The 15,000-nt window shown below is 44.8% G+C and overlaps 2 protein-coding genes across 12 annotated transcripts in view; one reads left to right on the top strand and one right to left on the bottom strand.

Moving 5' to 3' along the window:
- LOC125030713 (metalloendopeptidase OMA1, mitochondrial-like) overlaps window positions 1-111 on the top strand; it is a 19,532-nt gene extending 19,421 nt beyond the window's left edge. For all 5 annotated transcript variants that reach the window (XM_047620950.1, XM_047620951.1, XM_047620948.1 and 2 more), the window contains one exon: window positions 1-111. This exon is cut by the window's left edge and continues 131 nt beyond it. The gene's annotated coding sequence lies outside the window, so the exon portion shown is untranslated.
- A 13,440-nt stretch (window positions 112-13,551) lies between these two features.
- LOC125030620 (cyclin-H-like) overlaps window positions 13,552-15,000 on the bottom strand; it is a 24,969-nt gene continuing 23,520 nt past the window's right edge. For all 7 annotated transcript variants that reach the window (XM_047620781.1, XM_047620786.1, XM_047620782.1 and 4 more), the window contains 2 exons: window positions 14,647-14,773; window positions 13,552-14,361 (listed from right to left, as the gene is read on the bottom strand). In XM_047620781.1, the coding sequence (XP_047476737.1) occupies window positions 14,132-14,361; window positions 14,647-14,773 (357 nt within the window). In that variant the 3' untranslated portion in view covers window positions 13,552-14,131. The remainder of the gene's footprint in view (window positions 14,362-14,646; window positions 14,774-15,000) is intronic.

The following is a 15,000-nucleotide window of genomic DNA, read 5'->3' as shown; positions in this document are numbered from 1 at the left end:
ATGGAGTCTAATCCCATACTTGTTGAAAGTTTGACAAATTTATAGAATTTTATATGTAAAATATAGCTGATTGAAAATCTGTTTATTACCCAAATAAAGTATTTAATTAATTATTGAGTACCAAATATTCCTACCAAGAGAAGGAACAATTCTGAATTTTATTTATATGAGATAGGATATTTATATATACTTGAAAACAAGTGACATGTGTCTATCTGATGAGATGGCCAGAACATTTACAGCAGCCAGCTTCTCATATGTGAGACATGTTTTCAGTTTACACTCCAGTTTGGTTGCCCACCACATTTGTCACACACACTGGCAATAGGCCCTTGCTGCTATAGTTACCACCTGGAAATTAGGGTGTTTTTCACTTGGAGCTACCCATAATGGATGGGTTATTTTTTCATAAGATGAATTATGTTTTTGTAGACATGTGATTAAATGTATTTGAGGTATGTGTGAGATTGGCAGTGTCAGGCAAAGCTCCATAATTGTAAGTTGGGGAAAGGACAGGTCATGTTCCCCTATTCTTTCTTGTATTGTGGGCAAGTTATATGATGAAACAGATGGTTGACAAGGCAGCAGTACAACCCTCTCATGTCCCTGTATCGCAATCACTAGAAATCACAAATTATTATCAATTTATTACTAGATTTGATTTAATGTCTGGGTAAATTCTAGGGAAATAATGGATTAAATTTTGCTTTACCTCATTTGTCTATAAAGGCTTTACTACACTTAACACTTTTTCTGACAACTTTTTGTGCACAATCTGGCCTTATCACACTACCAAAGGAGCAGTTGACTTTACAATCATGTCATGAATAAATTTGGGTGAGGGGCGGGTGACAGGAACATCCCGTCATGAAAAAATTGGCCGAAGGGTGGCTGACAGAAATATCCTGTCTTGGGAAATTGTTTGTATGGAGAGAGAGAGAGAGAGAGAGAGAGAGAGAGAGAGAGAGAGAGAGAGAGAGAGAGAGAGAGAGAGAGAGAGAGAGAGAGAGAGAGAGAGAGAGAGAGAAGGATGGGGAAGTTGGGAGGGAATGGGAGGGAGGTGTAGAGGGAATGGGGGAAGGTGGGAGGGGAGGGGGAATTAGGAATGCTCTTATTGACAAATGGTGGGAATCGTAGAACCGCGACAAAAATATATATAAAAGAGAGATATAAGTGCAAGCACTTGCCTGTAGCAATCCTCCTCTGTTGCCCCTCTAGACGATGACCCAGACGATCCTCGGCCTTCCACTTCGGTAAGTTACCTTCAGATTCATTTTGTTCATAATGTTGTTTTTTTCTGAATAGGGTTATATGTGCCTCGAATACCAGGCGTCAGCATTGCAATATTCTATTTCTTTTCAGACGACACTATCGGATGATAGGGCAGATGAGGTGTGTTTGGCCGCAGGTGCTGGTCGTCGTCCTTCATCTTAGGCGTCGGTAAGATACATTGAGATATACATTGTATGGACACACACATGTTCAAGCTGCTTCTATATCTGTTTTGTATGCATGGATACATGTTTGTCTTTCTCTTTCAGGCATTATGACTGTCGTCGTCGTCATCGGATCTCTCTGATGACAGTGTTGACGAGCACGTCCCTGAGGAGGACAGAAGAGACGCCGGTGGCTCAGACTTGTGTCACATGTGTCACATGACACCAATCTTGACTCCGATGAGCCACTGTCTGCAGTCGCTCAGGGGTTATGGCAACGGAACGCTGTGAGGAGTTCAGTCCTGGGGTCAATGTTCTTGACCTGGACGCTTCTTCCTCGTCCGCCAAAATCTATCACTGCTTCGGCACTGCCCCGGATGACCGGGCACAAACAAGTAAGCATTTTTCTTGCATCTGCTTATTTTTATACACCTGCATATTTTTCTGTCTGGAAAGTTTCCTTCGTCGTAAGCAATATTGTATCCCTTGTCTTCTGTTTGCAGTTACAGCCTGCGATACCCAATCAGTCCTTCACCCCATATGAAGGCCTGGGTTGAGACTGCAGCGGTGGAAGTGTACGCATAGTTTGCGTTCCTTCTCCTCATGTCGCTGCATTCGAAGGCCAAGCAGAAGGACTTCTGGGCGCGACTCCCTCGAAACATCAATTGGATTACTAAAAGCCTTTATAAACTTCTGGAGACGGCAGTCGCCAATTCCTTCCTGGTGCACGAAGCACTGGGAGGGACATTAACTCAGCGGGCCTTCATGAAGGGGCTCGTTCGAGAGATCCTGCAGGATTTCCACTAGTTCACGAGGGTGGAAAGTACCGTTCGTGGGCCATACCTGGGAGAGGGCCGTCTCCAGGAAGGACATGTGCATGAGATGTGCTAGCACCTGGGCCACGTTATCGGCGTTGTAAAGCCTGCTACGCTCCAGGTGTGCGTAAAGAGACTCGCACAATGAGCAGGTATTGTAAAGAGGCCTGGTGCCAGTATGATTGCTTTTAGGGCTACCATACGCTTGAAAACTGCACATGGTATGCATACAGGATAAAATAGATTAAATAATATACAAGAGAAAAAACATCTTTGTTTATCCTTCACTAGCACGATGCTTCTTGTATTGAACTGAATGTAATATATTTGAAGATGTAATATGAAGTGTGATCAACTAAAACAGTCTGTTACTGTTTGATATAACAGAGGTGAATATTTATTTTTGAAAACACAATACGAAGAACGCAGATACAATATTACCTGTATTGCACAGAGTGTAAACTATTTGGAGGTTATAACATTAAGAAGAACAGTATATAACCAACATGATAAAGCATAACAGATGACAAATGTAGACCTCGGATAATTTTAAACAAAATCTCGTTTGTAGGGAACTACATTACGTTCTTTATTCCTGCGCTGTGTAAGTAAGATCATTTAAAGTGTAAACAACGAGAAGAATCTAGTACTCTTGTGATAAAGTGCAAGTAAATTATATTTTTAAGAATCTGAATAATACGAAATATGGAAAAGATAACGCTAATAACACATTACCTCCATTGCACAGAGGGTAAACTATTTGCAGAGATAATATGGAGTCTGCTTAATGCAAACTATATTTTGCCAGCATGATACAGCATAACAAATTACAAATATAGATCTCGCAAAATTACAATAAGGGAGAATCGCTTCTGCAAAAAAGTAACTAATCGCGGAGGTCGATACACATTTATAGACCTTATTCGATATCGTGCGTGAGTGTTCGTGTGGGCCGGGCTTTCTAGCCACACACCCGTGAGTAAGGTCTTTAGACTTTCCCTGGGAGAGTCGGTCATCATCATCATCATTATGGAGCTAACGCCGGCAGGGGCGCATAGCCGCATCCACCCTCCGCTTCCACCTACGAGGATCCCTCATGGCGATCCGCCAGGCAGGGGCCCGGCCCATCTCTAGTTCCTCACGACAGGTTTGATCGATTTGCCCAAGCCACGACCTTCTCGGTCGTCCCACAGGCCTCCTCCACCTAGGGTTGTTTCGGACAGAGACAACCTGATGGGCAGGATCATCCTGTGGGAGTCGAGCCAAGTGGCCATATAGCCTGAGTTGGCGATCACGGATTGTGCAAGTAACAGGTCCTGTACCGGTCTCACGGTGCAGCCGTTGGTTGGACACATGGTCCCGCCAACTGTACCCCATGATCCGGCGCAAGGATCTGTTACAAAAGGCATCAAGACGAGATTCCAGAGCACAAGATAGTGTCCAAGTTTCACTACCATAGAGTAAAACTGGCAGTATCAGGGCCTTGAAAACATGTAACTTGGTCCTTCTGCACAGGTACCGACATCTCCAAATACTCTTGTCGAGAGATTTCATGACCCCTGCTGCCAGGCCAATCCGTCTACTGACTTCTTGGTCTGACAGCCCAGAGTCGTGAAATGCACTACCGAGGTATATAAAGCTCTTTGTGACTTCGATGTTTTCCCCGCAAGCACGTATCGACTGTACAGGGTCTCCTAGCAGGCCCCCAAAATCCTGGATCTTGGTCTTGGTCCAGGAGACCTCTAGCCCCAGGGGCTTCGCTTCATTGCTAAATGCATCAAGAGCCGCTACAAGGGTTTCCAGAGATTCAGAGAGTACGGCAACATCATCGGCAAAGTCAAGGTCTGTAACCTTGATATTGCCCAGAGTTGCTCCACAGTGACTTTGGACAGTAGCTGTACCCAGTATCCAATCCATGCAAGTGTTGAAAAGTGTTGGTGCAAGAACACAGCCTTGCCTCACCCCTGAACTAACAGGGAAGAAGCTCGACAGGCCCCCACCACACTTTACAGCACTTTCAGTGCCTGTATACAGGTTTGCTATTAGTCCAATAATCCTTATTGGAATTCCTCTTAGTCTCAGGATCTCCCAGAGAGATTCGCGATGCACCGTGTCAAACGCCTTCTTGAGATCGATGTAGGCTGTGAGCAGCCCACGTCCGAACTCACGACGGCGCTCTATAATGATTCGAAGCGCCAGGATGCGGTCTATTGTGGACTTACCAGGAGTGAAACCAGATTGCTCCGGTCTTTGGTGCCTCAACAGGTGGTCCCTGATACGTCTCAGTAAGATGTGTGCAAGTACCTTGCCTGGTACACTGAGTAGTGTAATGCCTCGGTGATTGCTGCAGTCCCACCGATCCCCTTTCCCCTTCCAGAGAGGGATGACCACACCCCTCAGCAGGTCAGGGGGAAAGGTACCAGTCTGCCAGATGGCAGACAGGACTGCATGCAAGCCCCTTGCCATAGGTTCTCCACCAGCCTTTAACAATTCGGCTGGGATGCCACAGACACCTGCTGCTTTACCACTCTTCAGCTTGGAGATCGCCCCCCTGATTTCGGTCAGGGAGGGTGGATCCTTGCTGATGGGTGGATCTGGCAGAGGAGTCTCAACATTACCCGCATCCATGTTAACTGTTGGTGGATCAACCTTATACAACTGCTCAAAATACTCAGCCCAACGCACACGCACCCCATCAGGATCTGAGATTATCTGGCCACTTGCTGAGCGGACTGCAGCCGTCTGTGAGGGGGACTTGGAGTTCATCTTTCTCAGAGCTTGGTAGGCAGGACGAAGGTCATTTACAAGGAAATGGCTTTCGACCTCCTCTGCAAGACTACTGATAAACTGTTCCTTATCCCTTCTCAACAGTGACCTAGTCCTGCGCACCAGAGAGCGGTGCAAAGTGCGATCCCCTGACAGTCGAGCCGCACGACAAGCATCTGTGTCTTCCAGCGTCTCCTGCGAGATGGAATTCTGTCTTGTTCTTGGGCGTTCACCAATGGATTCCTGAGCTGCATCAAGCGTTTCACGCTTGAAGGTATCCCACATAAGAACAGGGTCTGTCTGGCCCTCGAGTGCTGTGAGACGACCAGAGATAGCCTCGGCAAACCCCCGGGTACACTCGTCCTCCCTCAATCTGTCCAAATTAAACACCCTAGGGTGTTCATTTGGGCGACGGGGGGTTCTAAAGTGGACCCGGAGAGTAGCCACCACTATTCTATGGTCAGTTCCACAGAACTCAGCGCTTCGATATACCCTGCAGTTCTGGAGGATCCTCCATCGAGTGCTAACGAGGATGTGGTCGATCTCCTTGGCCACTCTTCCTGTATCGCTGTACCAAGTCCAGCGATGCGGGACAGAACGCTGATACCAGGAGCCAGAAATCCTCAATTTCTGGGACCTAGCAAAGTCACGGAAAAGGAGGCTATTCTCACTGCCAGCATCAGCTCCTGAGCCATGAGGACCGACAGACATCTCGTAGCCAGCTCGATCACAGCCGGATACCGCATTGAAGTCGCCCAGCACAATACGAATATCTCGCCGAGGACATCTGTCTGCCACAGATGCAAGTTTGGCGTAAAACATCTCTTTCACCTCAAGTTTATATACATCCGTACGAGCGTATACAGCAACAAGAGACATGAAGCCAAATGAAAGCTTCAGTCTCAATACCATGATACGCTCATCGACTGGAGTGACCTCAACTACCAAGGGTTGAAGTCTGCTGAAGATGGCTATGGCTACTCCATGGAGATGGTGGCCATCGCTGCGGCCCGACGAGTAGTAGGTGTAGCCACCCTCACTAATCGTGCCACTGCCAGGTCTTCTCACCTCCGAGAGAGCAGCCACCTCAACTCTCAGCTGTTTCAATTCCCTCGATAGTAGTGGTAACCGATCGTCCTGTCGCAGGGAACGGATGTTCCAAGCCCCCACCCTGACAGTCCGCCTGAGGTCTAACCTCGGGCAGTCACTCCGGGTGGGCGCCACCTCTGCCACCCCTACCGACGCCGCCCCATATAGAGGAGGTTGGCTGGCTGCAGGCCCCATAATCCACCTGCAGGGCTCCCTGGGGCTTTCCCCCACAAGCATCACGCCAGGCTGGCAGCCGCTGGGACCCAGCTGGGACTGGGGGTAACCCCCCCTCCCCACCCGAGTCCCAGCGGTCGCCAACCCAGAGGGACCCACAGCCCGCCGTACTTGCTGGGTAGGAGGGACTTTAGCCCTCCCCCCAGCGTCAACTTTTATATTAGACGTTGCCAGTGGTTATCTCGGGGGGGCCGACTGGCAAGGCCTGCCTCCCCACAGCCGCCCATTAACCCCAGGGGGCGCGGGGGACAGGAGTTAGTACGAAGCCAGGGCGTATCCACATGCCGGTGGGCCATAGCTCCGTACCTTTAGGGCCTCCTGCTGCTCCAAGAGCCTCCACAGTTCAGCCTAGGACCGCAAGGTACCTAGTTTCCATGGGTGGCCACGAGGAGGCACTGTAGAAGTCTTGATGATGGAGAGGCTATGAGCTGGCAGGGGAGTCTTATGCATAGCTGCTCCCTTTTTCGCACCAGGCTAGCCAGCGGTGGCAGCTGAAAGCGGGAAGGCATGCAAGCAGGCACTTAACGCTAACTAGGCTACCACACCATCGCTTCACATCATCCCGAGCATGAAGCACCCAGTCGGTGCGTACGCTTAATGCCCAGATTTTAAGTTATAATTTAAAAATTAGAAACATCTACTGTATATCAAAATAGACAGGTATAGTTTAAGCAAAATCTTGAATATTGGGAAAAACCCTCAGAAGCAAAATATGAATCTCATTGCATTTCCATGTATGCTGATTTTTGTCTTTTCTAGTTATTCATATGCAATAATTAGAGTATTTGAACATTAGTAATAGTTTTTCTTTATTGCATCACTAAAAAAACATCTAGCAATGTAAGATGTGGTGCACTGTATTTTTTTCCAGCGTTAATAACAATGTTTCACAATTATATATATATATATATTTTTTTTTTTTTTTTCTTTCGAATAAGCTTGTTTCCTTTGTAAAGATATAAATATATTGGTGGCATATACTTCTGTTGCCCTTAACCCAATCAGCTCGGAAGACAAGAATACATGCCATGCCTACTGTAACATATGCTTATTTATTGTATTTACATATAGATGGCTCTATAAGTGCTTATCAACAATGAGTCCGTTATTAGTCCTACCTATCTCACCTGTTTACCTTTTTCCTTGACTTTTGGAAAGTGGCTTTTGTATTATATTGTCTTAAATGATGCCAAGATTTAAATAACAATTTAACAATCATAACATCAATAACAATAATAGTATCGATATCAATTCTACTAAAAAGAAAAAACACATTTACACGCCAATTCAAGGAATAGGGAAATCAGGATCAGTAACTAGGACCTACTAATAGACTCCTTCCTAGCATAGCACATGTGGATCCTTCTGTATATAATAAAATTCACTAAAAACTACAAGGGACGGAACTTTAATATGTGGTAACTGGGTTAATATGAAGAATAGTATTATGATTGACCGTTTCTTTATGTAATTTGTAAAGGGCACTGACAGCTAATATTATGATTTAATTTGCCTTATATATATATATATATATATATATATATATATTTGTTATACATAGCTGAATTGCTATATCTATGTTTACTGATAAAAATATAAATGCTTAATTTACACAAGTAAAAATATTACATGGCAATAGTGATCATGTCCCAATTCAGTTATCATCCTCATCTTCAATCATTCATCACCATCAACAACAACAATCCTCAACCCCCCCAATCCCTTGCCCGTTGTTGTCGTGCGGGGGCTTAGGAGGCGGAGACTGGGACCCAATGCTGGGGAACTCCCCAACCTTGGGACTCAGCCCTCGACTCAACAAATTTTGCATGGTCTTTTTTTCCCCCCTCCTACTTTTTCCTTTCTGTCCCTTCACCAACCCCTTCTACTATCCACTTCCTAAGAGTTGAGAGCCGTGCTGAAAGGATGAAAGGCTGACTTTGTGCCAGTCCTGAACGGCCTGAGGGAGCCATGGGCACGGTATTCACCTGCTTTAGTTGTCTAGCCCTTACCCCTCAAGGGCCCCTGAGGGGTGGACCGTTTCTCTCCCCAACATACTCCAGGCTTATTATGGCCAACAATGAATAACCATTAACCATACCATTATTAGAGGCAATGAGACTTGCCTCTTCATCAAATAGCTCCACCAATTCAAACTCGCCCGATTCCCTGACCCCAGGCTCTCCTTTGACCACGGCTCTGAACGCTACAACTAATACCCCCTCCTCAATGCCGACTAGTACAGTATCCACTCTAATCAACACCCCAGGAGACATTTCTACTCCCAACTTCAACTTCAACAACTATACCCCCACAACCTTCTTCATCAACTACCCCATCCTCCCTTATTACTACCTTACAATCTTATTGTCCACCTCCCCATAACACTACCTCCCTTAACACTACTCCCTCTTCCACATGCCCCCGTCCTTCTACTACCCCCATCTCTAAAAAAATCTTAAATAATCTATTTAGCCCAGCCAAATTGGACCGATTTTTCGTGATCCCTCCCACAACTTCTCACACTTTCTGCTTTGACAACCTGTTTTCATTCCTCAAATGCATATACATCCTTCACTTGATCTAACCCCTATACATTACCTTACCCAACCTTAACCCATTTACTCGTCAATTCCTTTGCCCAACTTTGACAACTAATCACTAACTCAACTACCCTTCACTACCATTTACTATAGTGCTACATGACCTTAGATGTCTAGCACATTTATTTTGCTTTTAACCATTAACCATTAACCATTATTTAATTCAAATCGGATCAATATTTATTGCACGGCATCACAAAATACAATATAATATAGCACTGAAGTCATCCTGCACCGTAACTATGCGGTCCACGTGACCATAAAATAACGTAATATCACGTCCACGCACTTCTAAACTCGTTTTTTTCTGCCGGCAGGAGTCCTCTATACCTCATATTACCCTCCACCTCGGTTGTCCCATTTTCTTTTTACCCCCCCCCCCCCCCCGACCGAAAATGAGAGGTAGGGAAGATAAGGGGGGGGGGGGGTAATATAAATGTGCTCATACGTAATCACCCATAAGCAAACAGGGTGTACAACGGGAGGAAGAGACAGTAAAAAGAAAGCTAATACTAAAACATGGATACTACTACTCATGGTTCCTGGTCCCCTTTCAATTGAGATGAGCAAAATCCTCAACTTAGTTGAAATATCCCTTTGGAAAGTATGTAAAGGCTCTAGAATGAACATCTTTAAGTAGGAGTAGTAAAAGAGGACGATGGCTTTGACTCTTTATTTCTAAGAGTACAAGCAACACAGAAATATGTACACGAGACAAGGTCTGTGTAAAGCGCAGTGCGGGTATTCGCGGTCAGCCCAGTGGGAGCCGAAGGCTGGCGAGAATGACCGGAGCCCTCCCGCCTAAAAACCGTAGACCGGGCGGCCTACCTTGACCGGACAAGCGCTGGGCAGGAACTCTCTGTGACCTGGGTCAACCTTGGCCTTAAATGCCCGGGAGTGGCGTGGGGCCGCCACCGCCGGTCGTCTTGGATAAGCCCTCGAGGAGCCACGTGGCCGCATGCACGCGGCCCGCAAGTAGCCGCGTGGTTCTCTACACGTACTTATGTACACGGTATAGAGTATCATGGGCTACCAACCCACTCCTTGTCGCCAAGGAAGACAGACACGGCACACTGGCACACGCGCGGACACTCATACACTCGCGCGCACACTCATACATTCTGGCGCACGCTCCTACACTCGGGCGCACACTCATTCACTCGCGCGCACGATACTTTAACCCTCCTGGGTAATTCTACATTAGTATACGAATATGAAACAGGGCGTAACTATTTTTCGACTTGGATACAAGTCCACTCCCTAGAATAATATACATTTTGAATATTTTTCTTTCCCACTGAAAAAGCTATTTGGTGTTTCAAAATCATAGGGGCCAGATTTTTGTTGTTGGTTGTTGATTAGGGTTGATACTGTACTAGTATGTATTGATGATGGGGTATTTGTAGCAGTGTTCGGAGCCGTGGTCAAAGGAGAGCCGGGATTGGGGCTATTTGATAAAGGGGCAAGCCTCATTGCCCCTAAAAGTGGGGTTACATCTTCATTATTAGCCATGATATGCCTGGAGTATGTTGGGGGAAAAAAACAGTCCACCCCTCAGGGTCCAGGTATGGCAGGGGAATACCGTGCCCATGGTTCCCTCAAGCCGTTCAGGACTGACATTAAGTCAGCCTTTCATCCTTTTAGCACGGCTCTCACACCTTAGGAGGTGGATAGTAGAAGGGATTGGTGAAGAAACTGAAACGAAAAGTATGAGTGGGAAAAAAGACCATGCAAAATTAGTCGAGTCGATGGCCGAGTCCCAAGGTGGAGGAGTTTCCTATCATTGGGTCTCAGTCTCCGTCTCCTAAGCCCCCCCACGACAACAACGGGCAAAGGATTGGGGGGGGGGGGGAGAGTAGAAATGTCTCCTGGGGGTTGGTTGTTGATTAAGGTGGATACTGTACTAATAGGCATTGAGGAGGGGGTATTAGTTGTAGTGTTTGGAGCCGTGGTCAAAGGAGAGCCTGGGGTCTGGGAATCGGGAGAGTTTGAATTGGTGGGGCTATTTGATGAAGGGGCATGAGTATGTTGGGGAGAGAAACGGTTCACCCCTCAAGGGGACCTTCAGGGGTAAGGGCTAGATAATTAAAGCAGGGGAATACCGTGCCCATGGCTCCCTCAGGCCGTTAAGGACTGGCACAAAGTCAGCCTTTCATCCTTTCAGCACGGCTCTCACACCTTAGGAAGTGGATAGTAGAGTCCCAAGGTTGGTGAAACTTTATACATTCCCTTCTTTCAAAATTCAAGTCACATCCCAGATTTTGAAGGATTTCCACATGTGAAAAACAATTTCAGATATACTTATCCTTCTGGGTTATGGACCTGTACCATGGGTTACCTTAATTTTTATTTAAAGTTTCTGGGGTCATGTTTAAGAAGTTTTGGATGTCTTCAAGAGTTTCTGGAGGGGAGTTGGGTGGGGAGGTCTGAGAAACAAAGGTTTTCTTATGTGGAGGAGAAGAGGGAATAGATGTCCAAGGAGCAGAGGGAGAGGTGGATGTAGGAGAAGATGTGGTAGGAGAAGATGGAGTGGAACGTTTAGATTGTCTGGTGGGACAATCAGAGTGAGAAGGAGGGGGAGGCACCGGGGAAATGGTAGAGATTGGAGTATCTGGATTTAAACTGGAAAAGGAATTTGACTGGGGGAGAGAGGGAGTAGAGTTAGGATGGCACAGGGTAGAGGGAAGACTTCTTGAAAAGATGGGAGGGGAGGGGAGTGAAGGACAGTTCTGGAATAGGTAGAAAGAGAAAAACCTCATTGGCGTGCTTCTTGTCTGGCCTCACAGAGTAAGGCCTAATTTGAATCTGAGAAATGCTACCCCAGATATGAACTTGTTGGCAGGTCAGCTTCTATAAAATACATTATGGGAGCCATCACATTTTGCACACATGCGTGACTGAGCCGAGCAATTTGAATAGTCATGACCAGGTTGGGCACATAGAGGTCAATAGGCTGTGGAGCGACAGTTTTTGGCTGGGTGGCCAAAATGCCAACATTTCTGACATTGAAAGGGAAGAAGTCAATATGGTCAGGCAGGGCAGGACACAACCTTCATAAGGGAGGTCATGTCTGCAGAAGCTAATCTTGGCCATATTGGTGTTGGACTTACACTTGGCCTCTGGTAGGAATAGTGTAGCACTGGACTCCTGCTGCATCATAGTCGACGAGGCATGCGAACAAGTCATTTTCACAGTTTGATCAGTCCTTGTAGACAGGACAATCAGTCGGGGAGACGGAAACAGTTCCATTACAAGTTTTAAGGGAGGAATGAAATTAGGCAGGAATAGGTTTGCCAGTGAGGTCAGTCAGGGTAGATAGTACACGAACTTGGGAACTATGTAACTGTGACAAGGCATGATCAATCAGAATCACTGCGAAAGGAAATTTTTCCTACTTGTTTTTGGAGATATTGTTGGAAGAGAAGGGTATTGTCAGAGCACAGGTCTGTAGAGGGAATCCCAAGAAATTATCTCACTTGGCTGAGTCCCCTTCTTGGTGGGGCAAAAGGTTTGCAAAGGTGGAAACAGTAGAAGGATAAGGGCAGGAGGAAGATGGGGTGGTATGGAGAGAGGTAGCACTGCTGAGAGGAGGACAATAAGAATTAATAGTAATAAGGGTTGGGGGTAGACAGTGAAGAAGACTGTGCTGTAGAAGATGGAGTGGTGGATGTTGGGAGAGAGGAATAGGTGTATTCTGAAGGCTGAGTAGTGACCTGGGTGAATGACTGAGAATAGACAGAGTTGACAGCAAAGTATTAGTAGTAGTATCAGTGGTTAGGCTGAGGCAAGGGTCAGGAAACTAATGAAATCAAATTTATGTAAGCAAGTTGATAAAGGGGCAAGCCTTAATGCTCCTAAAAAGGCAAAAAATCTTGACCATGGTGAGCCTGAAAACAATGGAAAGAGGAAACAGTCTACCCTTTATGGTCCCCATTAGAGGTAATGACTAGGTGATTAACCAAGGGAATACCATGCCCATGCTCCTGGAGGCCATTCAAACCCGCCTTTCATCCTTTCAGTATGGCTCTCACACCTTAGGAAGTGGGTAGAAAAAGGGGGCCGTTCTTGACCGACACAAAACCAGCCTTTCATCCTTTTAGAATGGCTCACAGACCATAGGAAGTGGATAGAAGAAGGGGATGGAGAAGAGAAGACCATGCAAAATTAGTTGAGGCAAGGGCTTAGGTCCAAGGTAGGGGGATACCCTGCCTTGGGGCTCAGTCTCCATCTCTTAAGTTTCCCACAACAACAGTGGGAAAGGGATTGGGGAAATATTGTGAAATATTTACTTATCTCAGTTGGTTACTTTTTTCTATCTAACCTTACAGAGGGTTATTTATTGTTTTCTGGGGCAATCCTTATAAGAAGGGTTGATGATCATTGTTTTTTCATTCCACAGCCACCATGTTGAGAAGTCTATCATGTGTTGTTAAAATAAATGAATTTTGTTAATAAAACCAATGGAATATAAAACCTCTTTCAACAAGCTCGCATTATCCCCTTGCCAGACCTTTCCTTCCTCTGCCTTATTCTTTTTTCCATATTTAAATGTCCATTAACTCTTTTTCCCTTTCAGTCTATGGAGTAGATATTTGAATAAATGAGAAACTGTTAATAATTACAACTTTATTTCTCTGATGCATTTATAAATGCATCAGTCCTAGTATTGTATCATGGAAGTTTTTTGGGCACAGTCCTTAAAGTGGAAATGGGCTTTCAGATTTGGCTTATCACACTGGAGGAAAAAAATACCTTGAGTTAGTCTCCTTATTCATATATAGTAGTCAGCACCCTCCACATGGATGAATTCTATTTATGTTGCCCTAAAATGGATTTTTGTTTAAGTTTGATTATGCAAACAGTTTATATTATTATATACATTCTTCTAAATCTAAAGGGACAGAAAAATATTTTTTTATACAAAACTAAACGTTTAATGTGTTACACCATGACTTGTTGATATTCATTCAATTTGAGTATGTTCTTTTGGACACATTTTCTTTATTTTTCTATCTTTTCACTAGAAGGAGTTTAAAATAAAAGTTTTTCATTTAAACATATCTAATTTTTTTCTTCCCTCTTTCTTAACTTAAGATAGAAAAAACCTAAGGGTTTCCTTTATCTTTCAGAAATTACTTTCACACTTTACACAAACAATCTAGTAAATGATTAATGAGAAAAAAACAGTAAGTTAATAGTTTGATGGTGATCGTATTCTCTCTACTCCAAGAGCTGTGTCTTCCTGCATTGGGGAAGCAGCCATCATCACTTCATCATCATCCCATTCTGAGTAGTTTGCCCGGTACTGGGATGAATTTGGATTGTTTTGCTGATTTCTGCACTTCTCTAACTTGCCCTCAATCTCACGCCGCACTGTGTCTGAGGCAGGAGGTTCAGCATTCTTAACCATCTTCTTGATTTCTGGGAAAAATGAGGGGTTTGAGAATGTGGTCTGCCCTTGTTTACCTTGGCTGAACTTATAAGGAATACTTGGCTTTGGAAAATTAAATATGGTTACAAACTGCTTAGTGTCTTGTGAGTAAAGCACTATATCCTGCTTTTTCTCTCTTTAATTGACAAAAACTTACATCACCCATTACTTCATAAATACAATATGAAAAATATCATGATGATGATAATTTAATGACAACAATAGCCATATTCAAAATGAATGCATATGATAATAAATATCCATTTAAAGCTTACTTCTCACAGCATCTATAAGGACTTTGAGATGCAGTCTTTGGTCATTTGGGAAGAGGATATCGGTGACATACTGGTCTAGGTTTTCCCCTAACCTGCTCACAGCTGTTGTCACTGCAGCTAAAGCAATCTGTCACGGATATATTAGGATTTCATTAATCAGTTCTTGCATGAGATGACAAGACTCTAAGCATCCCCTTCACAATGCTATTTTCTCTTATTATGTATAGGCATTTTTAGTTTTTAATTAATTTTCCAATGTCCATATTTGTTATTTGATATGCTTTATCCAGATGATAGTAGACTATTTTCTGTGCACAGACTCCAGATGATCTCTCTAGGTAGACCAAAGCTCAT

This window comes from Penaeus chinensis, chromosome 11 (genome assembly GCF_019202785.1).
Source record: "Penaeus chinensis breed Huanghai No. 1 chromosome 11, ASM1920278v2, whole genome shotgun sequence".
NCBI lineage: Eukaryota > Metazoa > Arthropoda > Malacostraca > Decapoda > Penaeidae > Penaeus > Penaeus chinensis.
The sequence above is the reverse complement of the archived record's forward strand: the minus strand, read 5'-3'. Positions and strand labels throughout refer to the sequence as shown.